The sequence below is a fragment of the Pelobates fuscus genome, chromosome 8, assembly GCF_036172605.1.
Source record: "Pelobates fuscus isolate aPelFus1 chromosome 8, aPelFus1.pri, whole genome shotgun sequence".
Classification (NCBI taxonomy): domain Eukaryota; kingdom Metazoa; phylum Chordata; class Amphibia; order Anura; family Pelobatidae; genus Pelobates; species Pelobates fuscus.
In genome coordinates, this window is record NC_086324.1 from 99,426,696 (window position 1) to 99,445,276 (window position 18,581).

Consider the following 18,581-nt stretch of genomic DNA (forward strand, 5'->3'; position numbering starts at 1 on the left):
CAACAGACACACACTAACACTCACCAACAGACACACACTAACACTCACCAACAGACACACACTAACACTCACCAACAGACACACACTAACACTCACCAACAGACACACACTAACACTCACCAACAGACACACACTAACACTCACCAACAGACACACACTAACACTCACCAACAGACACACACTAACACTCACCAACAGACACACACTAACAGTCACCAACAGACACACACTAACAGTCACCAACAGACACACACTAACAGTCACCAACAGACACACACTAACACTCACCAACAGACACACACTAACAGTCACCAACAGACACACACTAACAGTCACCAACAGACGCACACTAACAGTCACCAACAGACACACACTAACAGTCACCAACAGACGCACACTAACAGTCACCAACAGACGCACACTAACAGTCACCAACAGACACACACTAACACTCACCAACAGACACACTCTAACACTCACCAACAGACACACTCTAACACTCACCAACAGACACACACTAACAGTCACCAACAGACACACACTAACACTCACCAACAGACACACACTAACACTCACCAACAGACACACACTAACACTCACCAAAACTCACCAACAGACACACACTAACACTCACCAACACTCACCAACAGACACACACTAACACTCACCAACAGACACACACTAACACTCACCAACAGACACACACTAACACTCACCAACAGACACACACTAACACTCACCAACAGACACACACTAACACTCACCAACAGACACACACTAACACTCACCAACAGACACACACTAACACTCACCAACAGACACACACTAACACTCACCAACAGACACACACTAACACTCACCGACACACACTAACACTCACCGACACACACTAACACTCACCGACAGACACACTAACACTCACCGACAGACACACTAACACTCACCAACAGACACACTAACACTCACACACCAACACTCACCAACAGACACACACTAACACTCACCAACAGACACACAGTAACACTCACTAACACTCACCAACAGACACACACTAACACTCACCAACAGACACACAGTAACACTCACCAACAGACACACACTAACACTCACCAACAGACACACACTAACACTCACCAACAGACACACACTAACACTCACCAACAGACACACTAACACTCACACACCAACACTCACCAACAGACACACACTAACAGTCACCAACAGACACACACTAACAGTCACCAACAGACACACACTAACAGTCACCAACAGACACACACTAACAGTCACCAACAGACACACACTAACAGTCACCAACAGACGCACACTAACAGTCACCAACAGACGCACACTAACAGTCACCAACAGACGCACACTAACAGTCACCAACAGACGCACACTAACAGTCACCAACAGACACACACTAACACTCACCAACAGACACTCTAACACTCACCAACAGACACACTCTAACACTCACCAACAGACACACACTAACACTCACCAACAGACACACACTAACACTCACCAACAGACACACACTAAGTCACCAACAGACACACACTAAGTCACCAACAGACGCACACTAACAGTCACCAACAGACGCACACTAACACTCACCAACAGACGCACACTAACACTCACCAACAGACGCACACTAACACTCACCAACAGACGCACACTAACACTCACCAACAGACGCACACTAACACTCACCAACAGACGCACACTAACACTCACCAACAGACGCACACTAACACTCACCAACAGACGCACACTAACACTCACCAACAGACGCACACTAACACTCACCAACAGACGCACACTAACAGTCACCAACAGACGCACACTAACAGTCACCAACAGACGCACACTAACACTCACCAACAGACACACACTAACAGTCACCAACAGACACACACTAACAGTCACCAACAGACACACACTAACAGTCACCAACAGACACACACTAACAGTCACCAACAGACGCACACTAACAGTCACCAACAGACGCACACTAACACTCACCAACAGACACACACTAACACTCACCAACAGACACACACTAACACTCACCAACAGACACACACTAACACTCACCAACAGACACACACTAACACTCACCAACAGACACACACTAACACTCACCAACAGACACACACTAACACTCACCAACAGACACACACTAACACTCACCAACAGACACACACTAACACTCACCAACAGACACACACTAACACTCACCAACAGACACACACTAACACTCACCAACAGACACACACTAACACTCACCAACAGACACACACTAACACTCACCAACAGACACACACTAACACTCACCAACAGACACACACTAACACTCACCAACAGACACACACTAACACTCACCAACAGACACACACTAACACTCACCAACAGACACACACTAACACTCACCAACAGACACACACTAACACTCACCAACAGACACACACTAACACTCACCAACAGACACACTACCACACTCACAATAAAAAATAAAATAAAAAAAAATAAGTTTCAATCCACCCAGCCTCCTACCTTTGAGAGTGCTGGAGTGGATTTTTCCCTGTGGTCCAGTGGGGCTGGCCGCAGGTTGGCAGGCGGTCGGAAGGTCTGGCAGACAGATGAGCAGTGGAGTTGAGTGGCGAGGGAGCTTTGATCTCCCTGCTCAGCTCCCTCGCGCGTCTCTTAGTGATGCCGGGGCCAGAGTGAAGTCATATTCCACTGCAGTGCGTGTGAGGGAGCTGAGCAGGTAGAGCTCAGGGGAGAGTGCTCCCTCGCCGCCCGCATGAATCATTAGTGCATGCCAGTCTAGGGGGTCCTGAGGTGGCCAGCCTGGCAAGGCATGAAAGTGCCGCCCAACGCAAGTGCCTTGTCAGCCTCGCCCTAGATAGAGCGCTGGTCCTCCGGCATCACGGAGAACTCACACCAGAGAGATGGTGAAGACTAGGATGTGTAATATTTAGCACAAATTGATTACATTGGGCACTCTGAATACTTTTATGAGAACAACGCTACTACATGCATACACATGGGATCAAGTACTTAATGTATGAACCCTCATACATAAGGACGCAAATTATGAAACAAAAACTATCAGAAAGCATCAATCTGTAAGTTTGCTTGATTTTGGGTAGATTGTCTGCCACAAACTTTACAGCTTTTTGAATGTATTGGATATGCAGATGTGATAAATATATGGTTTTAAGTTTTTTATTGATTTATTTTAATAAAAGCTAGCTGTCTCACTCCTCTTTGCGCTTTTATTTGGGGCTTTATCAATTAAGTGAGACTGAAGGGGCATGGTCTACATACAGAATAGTTTCATTAGTCCTAGCTTGATTTGGTACTATATGTATTACAAATGAAATACTGTATCATATGTTTTCTCCTATGGGACATTTCCTGCCTAAATAATAACAGTCACCCTTATGTTTCAATTGAGCTTGATTAATGTCTCACTTTATTTATTTTTATTTATTACTGGCATTTATGAAGCACCAACATCTTCAGCAGCGCTGTACAAATGGGAAAAAGACAAATACAATAAGAACAGACAGATACACAGGTAGAGGACCCTGCCCATGACCTTACAAATTTAAAGGTTAACATGGGGAGGTGAGACAAGAGGTAGCAGAGTAATTTGTGTGTGATGGCAGAGATCATTAGAAATATCCCATAATTCCTCTTTTTTTGCTTTAGATATTGATTCACCAAGTAATATAATGTAAATGTGGTATTTTGCACTGTTACGGACCGTTTCAGCATATGAGGGGTTAATTCGGTTTAGGCGATAATCCCCTTTTCCCAAACAAGGCACAGCTACTGTAAAAGCACCAAAACTCACGAACTGGATATAGATGAATAAGGTAGCACTCCAGCTGGAACCTCACGAATAGCTGCTAGCAGATGAATAGGAAAAGCAGACATCAGCTTACACTCCTTAGCAATCAATCTCCAACAGCATACAGTGAATCCCCCCAAGAACGAGACAAGGCTCCGTGTTGAGGGTCAAGCAGTGGTCTGAGGTGCTGGGGCACCCAGCCTGGTTTTTATTACATGAGTACACATACAGGCCCCACCCAGGGGGAGGCATAAAATAACCAATCACATACATGGTTCAGCCCACACATCCCCTCCCCTCAGATAACATTAAACCCAATTATCCGGTACACTTTTCCAGCCAAGTTCTGGATGTACCCCAAAAACAGGGGGTACACCTTTAAATCCAGCATCGCTGGATAGCCCTTATTCAGAGGGGAAACGTATCCAAAATTCAAGTCATTCGGATGAACAGTTCGGCAGATATGGGTTTCCAAAGATTTGACCGACCGCATGGGTAAAGTATCCGAAAACAGTTCCATGCATTTTGGCCCTGCGGTCGGTCACAAACAAGGGAATGCAAACAGACGAATTGCCTGTGTTATAGAGCCTGGAGAGGGTTTGAATGAATTCCCTTGTTTGTGGGGTTCTTTCTACCGAACGGCGGGTCATTCGGTAGTTTCCATACAAATTTCTGGAAGTATGGAGGTCTCAGCGGTGTTTGCCTAGTCAAGTGTCCGATTTTAGTTCCAGACACTCGACGGCAAAACACCGCTGTTCGGTAGTTTAAGATGGCCGCCGCCACGTGTTTGTTTCCCGAATGGCGGCCACCCAGAGGACAAAGAATACATTACACTGATTGCCAATTACCCGTTTGCAACATTGTTGCAAACTGTAATTGGAGGCACACTTATTCCTGGGTGGTCTGGTTCGGTAGTTTCACTCAATATAATGAATGGAGTGATTCTACCGAACAATCAGGTGAATGCTGCATACATATCACCCAGGTTAAACTTAACACATGAATACATATACAATATTACAGGCAGCACACTAGAATATGCTTCACAGTCTTAAAGGGACAGTAGTCCCAAAAGTCCCAATCTGTTCATAGATGATTTTAAAGGGCCAGTAGCAGCCATATACATTATTACATGCCCAAATATAGTTTTTATAGCGCAATATGTCCAGGGGCCGTAGTCCAAAGGCAGCAGGCGGGCAACCAGGCTCCTCCAATACAATGTGGCGAGATTGGTTTCGTCACATGCACGATACAAATAATGCAATAAAGGATCAACGTTTACTGGGACTTCTGGGTGGGTTCCCTTTATCTTTTATCATTTTAAAGAATCACATTTACACATGATATGTTCAATCGCAAATAAATTAATAAAGGACTTGTGCGTTACAAATTATTTTCTTGTACTATGGAGGATTTTTTTTCATATGAGGTTTTGTCTTGTTTTAGGCCTCTTTGTTAGGGATGCCTTTTTCGTGATTGTTTAGGTCACCTTTTTCAGTAGACCTATTTTTTTTATTTTTTTTTCTGACTTTTCTCTGTTGACAACAAGAGCAAGAGAAAATAGGAAAAACAAAGACAAATCCTTCCTGTTGTATTAGGAATAAATACAATATTTCATAAACATTTTCTACAATTCCATAGATTATGATTTCCAGTAACTAAAGGATGTGCAAAGTGCACCATAAGAAGATTAAACATGGAGAGAACATGTTAATGGGATTCTAAACTGAAAAGCATGCAAACGTGATCCCTTTATGGGACACTTCAGTCATTTTGTAACTTTAAATGAATGAATTGCACACACTAATATTTATCCTTATACATTTGAAGCAGAGAGATAGTCAACATGCTTTCCTTACCTTTCTACAGTGGAGATTGGGGCAACTAAATCTGTCCACATCTTGATCAAGAAGTGCAGGAAAACTACAAGAAGGACACCTGTAGAACGAAAATATAAGGCAACTAAACAAATTTGCTATGTGTACTGTCAAATCAGAAAGACGGACAGGATTGCGAAACAGTGATCGTTATGATCAACACATTAGGACTCCAGATTATCAGGGATATTCACAAAATTCAGAATTTCAGTAATGTAAACCCAAATTACTAAATATAGATTCAAATAGTCAAGCTGTGCAGGAGAAATTCTCTGTATAAGTTATGTTTGCCTACATTTTGCAATTCAGATATAATTTGCTGTAATTCAGTATTAAAGGGAAACTCCAGTGCCAGGAAAACGATCCGTTTTGCTGGCACTGGAGGGTCCCTCTCCCTCCCACCCCCCAATCCCCAGTTACTGAAGGGGTGAAAACCCCTTCAGTCACTTACCTGAGGCAGTGGCGATGTCCCTCGCCGCTGTCTCCTCCTCCGCGCCGCTCCTCCTCTGTATTGCGTCGGCCGGTGAGAGAGACTGATCCCGCCCACCGACCGAGGAGACCTAATTAGCGCATTAGCACTCCCCATAGGAAAGCATTGAAAAATAATTTTAATGCTTTCCTATGGGGAAATGAGCGACGCTGGACAGCATGAGGACGTCCACTGACGCTCTAGCACAGGATTCCTGTGCTATGAAGCAGGAAGTGCCCTCTAGTGGCTGTCTAGTAGACAGCCACTAGAGGTGGAGTTAACCCTGCAAGGTAATTATTGCAGTTTATAAAAAACTGCAATAATTACACTTGCAGGGTTAGGAGTAGTGGGAGTTGGCACCCAGACCACTCCAATGGGCAGAAGTGGTCTGGGTGCCTGAAGTGTCCCTTTAAGGAACATTTTAATTTAAGAATACAAACATGTCTTTCTAAAAGGAGAGTGGTCTAGGGCAGTGCTCCTCAACCTTTTCTCAACAAAAGCTCTTGCAAGAATTCTGCGGCACACCACAAGCAACAATATACAAAAAACACAGCAGTAATAAAGTGCATACACAGAACAGTGTCACTTTGTCCCATAGAACAAGCCACAGTCAGTTTTTCCGATAAAAAAAAAAAAAGAAAACGTTAAGGCCACTGGAGGTGGCCTTAGAGGCAAATTGAAATGCTGCCTTTTCTCAGAAAAGTCAGTAATTACAGTGGTCAGACTGCAAGGAAAATCTCTTTGCACCAGCACCACACCATTAAGCTGTAGAGGTCATGATGCTTAGAGTGCCCCTTTAGGTGTTAACTTGCCACGATACTGCACAAATATGTTTTCTACCTTTTTAAACCCTGCAATGCATTGAGATGAAGTGGTCTGGGTTCCTCTGGTGACCATTTAAATAAACATTCCTGCTTCAGAATAATTCCACATTCTATTTAGACTTTATAACACTTCCTAATAGCCAATACAAGTAAATGTCAGGATATCAGCCAAAGAACCTCTTAAGAATGTTCTCTGAGATAATGTACCTACATCACACAATATGCAGCACAAACAATCTTACAAGGTTTTGTTTTTTTGTTGAGGTAATCAAGATACAAATTTATTATGAATACACTACACTATAGCAGGGATAGGCAACCTTTGGAACTACAGATGTTGTGGACTACATCCCCCATAATGCTCTTACACCCACAATGCTGGCAAAGCATCATGGGAGGTGTAGTCCAAAACATCTGGAGTGCCAAAGGTTGCCTATGTCTGCACTATAGAATGGTTAGCTGAACTCTCTGCCCCAGAAACAAAGCATGGATATTCACTAATTCCATTAAAGGAACTCTTACCTGGTGCATTTTCCATAAAAGATGTTTATACATTGTGATAAAAGTGAAAAGGTTGTTAGATTGCTGGATGTCCCGCTGCAATACTAAAAATTCAATTAACTTCAATGACACTTGAAAATGTGCACAGTTCCTCAGACAGTACAGACTGGACAGTTGGTTATTGGTGGATACACGAAAAAACTGCCCCTGTAAGGAACAGCTTAATCTGCTTAATCTACATGCTAAATTTGGCAAACTTAAAGTCCATTTTGTAAAACGAATTATGATAGATCCATGGCCACTTGTTGCTGAGCAATAGGAGCCGCACCAAGTGCGAGCGTGCTCTATCCTGCCCACAAGGAACTGAAGAAGAAAATCGCATACTTTACAGACAACGAAAAATGACTTACCAATACAACTTTAACCCCTTGTAGATCACAACCTAGTCCCTAAAGACTCTGCGTTAATGGAATTCCCTCCTCCTTTTGCATTTACAGCTTTATACATAGCCCTGCATCCATAAAATGACAGACTAATTTTGCTAGAGGATCTGTAAAGACCGATTTTTTTTTTTTTTTGCTATTAAGTAGTAACCATTTTGTAGGCCTTTTCACTTTACCATACATTATTAGGTAGCTTTGAATTACAGTTTATGCTGAGGGTATAAGTTTCGGTTTAATGTCAAATGATTAGTATGTTAGTAAAGTTTAACTTCAGGGACTGCAGTGCACAGCAATATAAAAGGGCACCTTTACATTTTGTATATATAGTCTTATTTTATCTTAGGAATAACAAAACAAGACGTTATGTGCCAAGCAAAGTGTTTCCAGATAAAGGCTGCTTGGACACATCTTTTTGCATTAGCTTTGGCATTTCAAACAGCAACAAACTTTCGTGGTGGTTGTTTTCTTGTATAAATTGTGCATGAAGAAAAATGAAGGAATAAAATACATCATAAATTCATGTGCCCTTTTGCAGCACCTATGAATAAAAGCATTTATTCTTTACCTAGAATTGTGTTTTCTTCATGATAATTTTACTTTCAGAAATTTGGTTTTCTTACACGTGTAATTTTTAAAGACTTGCCTGACAAGCTGATCTGCACAAGCTGCAGAGATGTCTTCTTCAGCTTTCCGTTCATAGTACTTCTGAAGAATATTTTCTGGTAGTACTTTTTCCAACTCACTAGTTGGAAAATCACAGGTGCAGGTCCCTTCCAAGCAGCTCAACCTGGGCTGAAATCAAAGACAAATTTAAATCCCCTCTGAATCTTCACCACACAAACTAAAGTGGCAGGGCAACAATAAAAAATACATTTTAATAGGTTTATTGTTCACAGACCGGTTATGGTAAAGATTGCGGTAAAATTTTACTATGGTGTTTGGATCCTAGAATTCTGTCGCATAAGAAACAAGCTGAGAAACTGAACTCAAAAGAATCTTGTATGAATAGAAAGGTGGAGTTTTGCTCAACATTTTTTACTCAATAGGATGATGCTGGATGAGACAAGTTGTAAAGGTGACAACTTGGAAAAATTGAAAAAGTTAGGAAGGTAAGCTGGCTATGGCTCTTCCATTTCCCTCTGTGATAACTGCAGAAAATACACAGCCACTGCACTCATCCATACACTCATTGATTCCACTTTTTAATATTTCAAATTAAAACCAATTCCATTTTCAACACCCAACTTGATGTATGTTAGCCAATATTCACACTCTGCCATTATTTTATCCCCTCTACAGTATTCTAAATAAGAAACTCCACACTGTACTACAATTTTAGCACCTCTACTCATATTGACATTAACTCAACCTGCATTCTTTCCAAAATACAGGTGATACTCCAAAAATTCGAATATCGTGCAAAAGTCCATTTATTTCAGTAATGCAACGTAAAAGGGTAAACTAATATATGAGATAGACGCATTACATGCAAAGCAAGATAGTTCAAGCCGTGGTTTGTCATAAGTGCGATGACTATGGCTTACAGCTCATGAAAACCAAAAATCCACAATCTCAGTAAATTAGAATATTACATGCAATCAATCAAACAAGGTGCCAAGTCCTGCTGGAAAATGAAGTCAGCATCCCCATAAAGCTTGTCTGCGGAAGGAAGCATGAAGTGGACCAACAGCAGCAGGTGACATCTAATTTTTTCGAGTATCACCTGTATTACCACTTTTATATTAGTTTAAATTAACAGATCAGAAATTATAATTACTCATCCCTCATTGCATGGCTGCATTGCCCCCTTCACAACGTCCCTTACTGCTACATCCCTCTTTTCCATCCAGCACCCTTTTTAGTTATAATAAAAACTTTTTTGTTGCTGGCATCTATCTTGGACACCACTATTTCTATTTAATGTTTTCTTCCTTGCAGGTGGGTAAGACGGTGTTTCCACATGAAATATCTGTCCCAATTGTGCCATGTTGCTCCAGTCCGTCTCAGCAGACATGAACTTTGCAGTGGCTCAAGAGCCATTTTAAATAATCTAGCAACATAAAATAAAGGTAATATATTAACCATGACATATAAAATTATTATTACATAAAGTCAAAAGCTCTTCTTTAAGTAATGTCTCTGAATCTTCTAGTTCAGATATGTAAAGGCTCACCTGCCCAGAGCCAAAAGCAGCCTCCTGTGCATATTTAATGAGGCACTCCTTGCAGAATAGATGCCCATCTGCACATTGTGTCAGTTCTTCAAAGGCAAATGACCCGTAGCAACAGCGGCACTCTATCATCTGGCCATCCTGCATAAGGGTACATGTAAAAATTATTAAACAGGAATGATACAGAAGTCTGCTAATATCTGTGCTAATATCACTTCCTAAATGGATATGAAACATTTGCAACATAAAATATACACACACACACACAAAGGAACAAAACAACACTATCATTCTGTCAGAACTGTATCAAATTATATGTGAGATGTGTGTTTAAAAGAGTGGAAATTAACATCTAATGAAAAATCTACATGATTAACAAAAGGGATGTAGATTATCCCTTCTACACAGACACAGACAGACACACACACACCTTTGGAACTAACATCTGAGGAAGACTTGAGTGTGGAGACCCTGTATTCTACTCAGGGGCGGACTGACCGGTCGGGCACTTCGGACATGGTCCGAGGGCCCGGCCGGGAGGGGGGCCCGCCCTCAGGGGGCCCGGCCGCCCCTTTCAATGCTGCCGCCTGAGCGCTCTCTTAAGAGCGCTCAGGCGGCTGCAGCTTCTCACCTCCCCTCCCCGTAGCGTGGCCGAGCTGCTCTGCGTCCGCGGTGCCGGCCGGAGTGATAGGAAGGTGCACACACACTGAGTGTGCACCTTCCTGTCAGTCCGGCCGGGTACAGGAAACAGAAACTCCTAAAAAGAGGGGTAAAAAGAGAGAGGGAGGGGGGGAGTTAAAAGAGAGAGGGAGGGGGGGAGTTAAAAGAGAGAGGGGGGGGTAAAAGAGAGAGGGAGGGGGGGGGGGTTAAAAGAGAGAGGGAGGGGTTAAAAGAGAGAGGGGGGGTTAAAAGAGAGAGGGAGGGGGGGTTAAAAGAGAGAAGGAGGGGGGGTTAAAAGAGAGAAGGAGGGGGGTTAAAAGAGAGAGGGGGGGTTGTTAAAAGAGATGGGTTAAAAGAGAGGGAGGGGGGTTAAAAGAGAGAGGAGGGGGGTTTAAAAGAGGGAGGGGGTTAAAAGAGAGGGGGGTTGTTAAAAGAGAGAGGGGGTTAAAAGAGAGAGGGAGGGGGTAAAGAGAGAGAGGGGAGTAGGGGGTAAGAAGAGAGAGGGGGGGTAAAAAGAGAGGGAGGGGGTAAGAAGAGAGGGGGTAAGAAGAGAGAGGGGGGGGGTTAGAGGAGGGAGGGGGGTAAGAAGGGAGGGGGGTAAGAAGAGGGGGGTAAGAAGAGGGAGGGGGGTAAGAAGAGAGAGAGGGGGTAAGAAGAGAGAGAGGGGGTAAGAAGAGAGAGAGGGGGTAAGAAGAGAGAGAGGGGGTAAGAAGGGAGGGGGAGTAAGAAGGGGGTAAGAAGAGGGGGAGGGGGGAGTAAAAGAGGAAGGGGGGAGTAAGAAGAGGGGGAGGGGAGAGTAAGAAGAGGGGGGAGGGGGGTAAGAAGAGGGGAGAGTAAGAAGAGAGGGGGGAGTAAAGGGGGTAAGAAGAGGGGAGGGGGGAGTAAAAAGAGGAAGGGGGAGTAAGAAGAGTGGGGAGGGGGGTAAGAAGAGCGAGGAGGGGGTAAGAAGAGGGGGGAGTAAGAAGAGGTGGGAGTAAGAAGAGGGGGAGGGGTAGTAAGAAGAGGGGGAGAGTAAGGAGAGGGGGAGTAAGAAGAGGGGTAAAGAGAGTGGGAGTAAGAAGGGGGTAAGAAGAGGGGGAGGGGGGGTAAGAAGAGGGGGAGGGGGGAGTAAGAGGAGGGCAATTGCCCCCTCCCCTGTCCGCAGGCACCGTGCGGGCAGCCGGCAGGGGAGGGAGGAAGAGAGGACCCAGGAGCTCAGCCTGCAGCTCCTCTGGGTCCTTCTTGCGCGAGCACAGATCGTTGCCGCGGTTACCACGGCAACGTTACGGCTCTTGCGAGAGTAAACTCTATCCCTGGAGCTACGGGCTAGAGTTCACTCTCAACACTGTGACCACCAGGTATTCCTGGTGGTCGCAGTGGTGAGAGTGAACTTTAGCCCCATAAACACACTGCCCCCACACACCATACACATTCACACACTGCCCCCCATACACACACACTGCCCCCACACACACCATACACATTTACACACATTGCCTCACACACACACACATAGCCTCACACACACACACATACACTGCCCACCCATACACACACAGCCCCCCATATTAACATTGCCACACACATACACAGCCCCCTCGTACACACATTGCCCCACACACCCTACACATTCACACACTACACCCCCTCACACACACTGAACCTTTCACACACACTGCACTCCTTACACATTGCACCACTGCTCCTATACCCTACTACAGCCTCATATCCCAGCAGACCCCAGGTAAGTTGTCAAACTGTTCTTAAACGGTTTGACTACTTACTCTGGGAGGGGGGCCCGGCCCTCCTGGCACCATAACGACTACACAGAGTAGTAGTGGTTATTGTGCATGGATTATTTCTTTAAATAATCTACGAGTGCCCCAGTAGCCAGCAAGCCAGCCAACCCACAGGCCAGCCAGCCCACAGGCTGGCCAGTAGACAGCCAGCCAGCCTACAGGCCACCAGTTAGGCTTAAAGCCAGCAAACCCACAGCCTGCCAACCGCAGCCAGCAAGCCACAGCCTGCCAGCCAGCAAGCCACAGCCAGCAAGCCACAGCCTGCCAGCCGCAGCCAGCAAGCCCACAGCCTGCCAGCCGCAGCCAGCAAGCCCACAGCCTGCCAGCCGCAGCCAGCAAGCCCACAGCCTGCCAGCCGCAGCCAGTAAGCCCACAGCCTTCCAGCAAGCCCACAGCCTGCCAGCCGCAGCCAGCAAGCCCACAGCCTGCCGGCAGTGGCCAGCAAGCCCACAGCCTGCCAGCAAGCCCACAGCCTGCCAGCCGCAGCCAGTAAGCCCACAGCCTTCCAGCAAGCCCACAGACTGCCAGTCAGCAACAGTAATTAAGGTAAGAGGAGCCAACTTGGCCTAGGTATCAGCTATGTTGTGTTGCTATATTGTGAATAGGAACCAGAGTGTTGGAGAGACCCCCCCTCCAGGCCCCATTAGACTCCATTGTAGTCTCTAATGGGACCTGGAGGAAATTCTTTCTAACACACACTCTAAAGGACACTGAGATAGCCTCTGCTAGAATGCTCCCCCCCTCCATGGCCCATTAGCCCTCAATTGTAGTCTCTACTGGGGCCTGGAGGCGACTGTTTCCAGCAGGGACACTGAGATGGCCTCTGTTAGAAAGACCCCCTTCCAAGCCTATTAGACTCCATTGTAGTCTCTAATAGGGCCTGGAGGGGATTCTTTCTAACACACTCTCTAAAGGACACTGAGATAGCCTCTGCTAGAAAGACCCCCCTCCATGGCCCATTGTAGTCTCTACTGGGGCCTTGAAGGGATTATTGCACTTTTGTTCCTTGTGTCTAAAGATTGTGTAGGGTGTGGCTGGAGGCGGTGCATGGAGGCGGGACATGGGTGGCGCTTGCTGCGGAGTATGGGTGGGGCCTGTAAGGGGCCCTTGATTTATTTTGCCCGGGGGCCCTGAGGGTTCTCAGTCCGCCCCTGATTCTACTGCATCTGAAAGCTACTTAGCACTAAATCTAGTATGAAATTATGGTGCAAAGTTACTTGACACAAGCTGTCTAATTGTTTAACCCCTTAAGGACCGACCTGTTTTTGCGATGTTGTACGTTAAGGACCAGAGCAGTTGACACTTTTGTGGTGTTTGTGTTTAGCTGTAATTTTACTCTCTTATTTACGGTTCCCATACAAATTATATATTGTTTTTTTCAGGACAAGAAGGGCTTTCTTTACATACCATTATTTGTATCATGTCATATATTTTATTTAAAAAAAAAAAATGGTGAAAAATGTTTCTGGACTTTTACTTGAAAAATCTTTTACCCTCCCCACAATCCCCTTTCCACACACAGTTACCCCACTCAAATGTTTACAAAACTCAAACTTTTACAAACGTTTTGCTAATATGGGGGTACAATTTATGGAAATGGTCTGCCAAGGGGTACTTAAGTCAAAAAAGGTTGGGAACCACTGCTCTAGATCATTCCTTGCTGAAACAATAAATATATATTGTGATGTAACGACAGGGAATCACTGAATGCAAACCTGTTCATATTGCTCTTCATTCACTTGCAGGGCAAGAAGAAAATCTGCATGCTGTAATAATGGAAAGGAAATCTGTTATTTTCTTAAACACATGCCAGAAGTAAAGTGTTAAAGCATTTCACAAGATTAGTACAGCATTTAGTGCCAGACAAGAAGATTGGGAAATCAAGGAACACTATTATAATGAACTTATTTAATTAAAAAATATCATGAAGTCATAAAGTACAAAATTATTGCAGTACTATGGGGTATTAGTTAAAAGGACCCTATAGGCACCAACACAACTTTAGCATTCCCCTGCAGTCTCTCTGCTCAATTATCTGCTATTTAGGAGTTAAATCACTTTGTTTACGCAGCTCTAGTCACACCTCCCTGCATGTGACTTACACAACCTTTCTTAACACTTTCTGTAAAGAGAGCCCCTGTGTGAGATTAAAGTTAAAGGGAACTAAAGCAAGTTAGCATTAATTGAAAAAAATAAAATGTTTTGTTTTTTTCATGTAGGCTCAGTGAGTCACAGCCAGGAGAGGTGTGACTAGGGCTGCATAAACAGAAACAAACGTGATATAAACAAATGAGTTAGCTCTGCACCACACAGCAGGTAGGGCAGGAAAAAGAACAAATTTCATGAGTTGGCTCACTTGCCATGTGACAGTCTGTATTCTAAAGCTCTCAAAAATAAATATTAGGCTTATTAAATGTGAGAACTATATGCGGTCATAGATAATACCTAGGGAAAAGAATATGAAGGCAAGTATGAATAAATATTCCTTATTCTTGGCTAACCATGGCATCACATACAAAAGCGTTAATAACACAGCTTTAAAGGGACACTGCAGGCATCCCCAGGAGCCATACTCGCATTCAGGGTAAAACTTAATTTTACTGCTATGCAAGAGTTCCCAGCAACCTTTTTTCCCTGTGCTGCTCGGGCTAATTATCAGAAATAGGCAGCTGTGGTTGGCTGACCTCTCAGCCTATCAAAGCGACCATTCAGGTAAAAATTGGTATAGCTGGAAGGTGTGTAATCTCTGCATTACTCAAAACTAACAAAAAGAGCTAAGAGAAGTCAGGGACCCTCAATGTTAAACTTCTCAAAAATGGTTTAACACTTTAACGAAGGGACGGTGTCAGGGGACTCCATGCACTATAATCAATTCAATGAGATGAAACAATTATAGTGTCTTCAGTGCCTCTTTAAGGAGGGAAGCAGAAAGTAAGAGACCACCTCCCAGAAATGTTGTGAAAAATATACAGTAAGCTAAAAGGTACAATAACTGAACTGCAGGACGAGAACGTTAATTTTAGTGTTATTTCAAGCACCATGGCCACTTCTGTGAACTGCACATATGGAATAAAACCCCTTTGCTACTGACGGTGTTAGTTCACCTCCAACAGCATCAGTAAATAATACAATGTGAGCAAGATATTACTTTGCTGCAGAGAGATTTAGATAGACTGGAGGACTGGGCACTCAAATGGCAGATGAAATTTAATGTTGAAAAATGCAAAGTTATGCACTTTGGCGTAAAGAATACACAAGCAACGTATACCCTTAATGGAAGCGAATTAGGGATAACAACACACGAAAAGGACTTGGGAATTGTTATAGACAACAAACTATGCAACAATGTGCAATGTCAATCAGCAGTGGCCAAGGCCAGTAAGGTATTGTCATGCATGAAAAAGGGCATTCATTCTCGGGACCAGAATATAATTTTGCCTCTTTATAAATCACTGGTAAGACCACATATTGAATATGCTGTGCAATTTTGGGCACCTGTTCTAAAGAAGGATATTATGGCACTAGAAAAAGTGCAGAGGCGGGCTAAAAAATTAATAAAAGGAATGGAACATATCAGCTATGAAGAAAGGTTAACAAATTTAAACCTATTTAGTTTAGAAAAACGTCGCCTGAGAGGGGATATGATAACATTATATAAATATATTCGAGGCCAATACAAACCATTGTGTGGAAATCTATTCACAAACCGGACTTTACATAGGACACGAGGTCATGCGTTTAGACTAGAAGAAAGAAGATTTCGTCTAAGGCAAAGGAAAGTTTTTTTTAACTGTAAGAACAATCAGGATGTGGAATTCTCTGCCTGAAGAAGTGGTTTTATCAGAGTCCATACAGATGTTAAAACAGCTACTAGATGCATACTTGCAAAAAAAGAATATTCAAGGATATAATCTTTCAATGTAGAGTAATAACTGCTTGATCCAAGGATAAATCTGACTGCCATTCAGGGAAGGAAGGAATTTTTTTCCTAGCTTGTTGCAAAATTGGAAGTGCTTCAAACTGGTTTTTTTTGCCTTCTTTTGGATCAACAGCAAAAAACATATGTGAGGAAGGCTGAACTTGATGGACGCAATTCTCTTTTCAGCTATGTAACTATGTAATTAGCTAGCCTGGAACAAGAGTTTGAGCAGGCTATTGTCAATTTTGTGGCTGGAAGAACGAGCATTATGCTTCTGCAGCTCTGCAGAAGCAGATGCCGTTAGTTCTACTTCAGAACAGACCAGGAGCCTAGTGAGACCGAGTTAATAGGACAATCAAGGGATAAACCGGCTATCGGTTTGGCCGATATTAATGGCCGATATTCCGGATTCTGGCAAATATCGGTATCGGACACTATTGATACCGATATTGCCGATAATCTGAGAGGCGGCAGTGGCCAAGCACATGCAGGGCCGGCGCATCCATAAGGCGGCACACGCAGCAGTATTAGGGCGCACTAGTTCTGGGGGAGCAAGAATCGAGTGACCGGTAGGAAGGAAGTGCACAGCGCTCCCCCTACCAGTCACTCAGTGTAGTGTGGTCAAGTGGAACAGAGCAGACCGCGGTACAGGAGCTTCAGTTTCCTGTACCCGGCTGGACTGACAGGAAGTGCTCACCAGGGAGGGGAGGGGACCACCAAGGGGTGGGGGGGACACTAAAGGACAGGGAGGGGAGAGAAACACTAAGAGGGGGAGAGGAACACAAAGGGACAAGGAGGGGAGGGGGGGGAGAGGTACACTAAGGGACAGGGAAGTGGAGAGTAACACTAAATAATCTTGAAAACATAAAATCTGACTGGCATGTATATTTTATGCATTTACCACTTAATAAAAAAAAAAAAAAAAAGATTTGCACGAATAAATAAATAATAAACATATTCAGTAAACAGTAGATTTGTGTAGAAATGGTTTCTTTTTTCAAAATGGTAAGTTATCGGCTATCGCCTGAAAGTTCACAGATCATCGGTATTGGCTCTAAAAAAATCAATATTGGTAGATCCCTAGGACAATTGCTTAACAGATTTCTCTAATACTAGAGTATAGGGCCAGGGTATGCCTACATACAATGGGTTGTGAAGCAAATGTTTACTGCACCTTCTACAGTCACCAGAGATAAAATTAAATTCACCAAATAGATCACTTACTAATTCCTTACACCTGAAAGGAACCACAAGGATATGTATATTAATAGAAATCAGGATTGTGACTAATAATAATATTAAGTGACAATATCATGTATCTTTCATACCTCTGCAATTTCTTTCATCTTTTGCTCATAAAATTCCAACTCCATCCGCACAGCTGGCAACAAAGAGCTCATGTCATAGGACCTCCAATGCCGCCTCTTATTTTCCAAGAAAAACATTCGTTTCTCAATTGTCACATTTCCTGAGCAGTGAAATAAATATATACATCAATTGCAAACTTACTCTTACAAAGAAAACTCGATTACATTTTTCTACAACCCACTATTACTTAATAAAGCAGAGAATGCATCTATCTTGACACAACAGGAATACAAGCTCAGGTGGAATGAGCTTGTTTCACCCAAAAAACTGAGTCAAGGTATTAATGAAGTCGATTTCAGATAAAATGTTGCTCATGTGGGCACTTGGAAAAGGAGTCTAATTATAGTTTTGCAAAATGGAAAAGAGATGCTCATTCATGAACGTGAATATTGTTAAAATGGAGTGATAAGGACATGAAGAGACATTTTCACACAATACACATGAAGACCAGCATGTGTTTGCATTATGCGAGCTATTAACATGTGAAGGATAAACAAATTAATTTTTCATACAGGAAAAAAAAAAAAAAAAAAGGAAATGATTAACACTGTAAGGACATATTAGATTAATATGGTTTATAATATTTATCTTAGTAAAATAGGATGAGTACAACCAGGCACTCATATGGGGTGAACAGAAAACCAGCAAGGTGCTTTTATATGCCAAAATTCAGTAATACAAGAGAACATCCTTCACATCTCACAACT

General features: G+C 43.4%; 1 protein-coding gene across 3 annotated transcripts in view; it reads right to left on the reverse strand.

Moving 5' to 3' along the window:
* The window catches only part of RNF216 (ring finger protein 216), a 288,938-nt gene that overhangs the window by 77,846 nt on the left and 192,511 nt on the right, over positions 1 to 18,581 (reverse strand). For all 3 annotated transcript variants that reach the window (XM_063430189.1, XM_063430187.1, XM_063430188.1), the window contains 5 exons: positions 17,835 to 17,974; positions 14,303 to 14,353; positions 10,153 to 10,290; positions 8,623 to 8,771; positions 5,725 to 5,803 (listed from right to left, as the gene is read on the reverse strand). In XM_063430189.1, the coding sequence (XP_063286259.1) occupies positions 5,725 to 5,803; positions 8,623 to 8,771; positions 10,153 to 10,290; positions 14,303 to 14,353; positions 17,835 to 17,974 (557 nt within the window). The remainder of the gene's footprint in view (positions 1 to 5,724; positions 5,804 to 8,622; positions 8,772 to 10,152; positions 10,291 to 14,302; positions 14,354 to 17,834; positions 17,975 to 18,581) is intronic.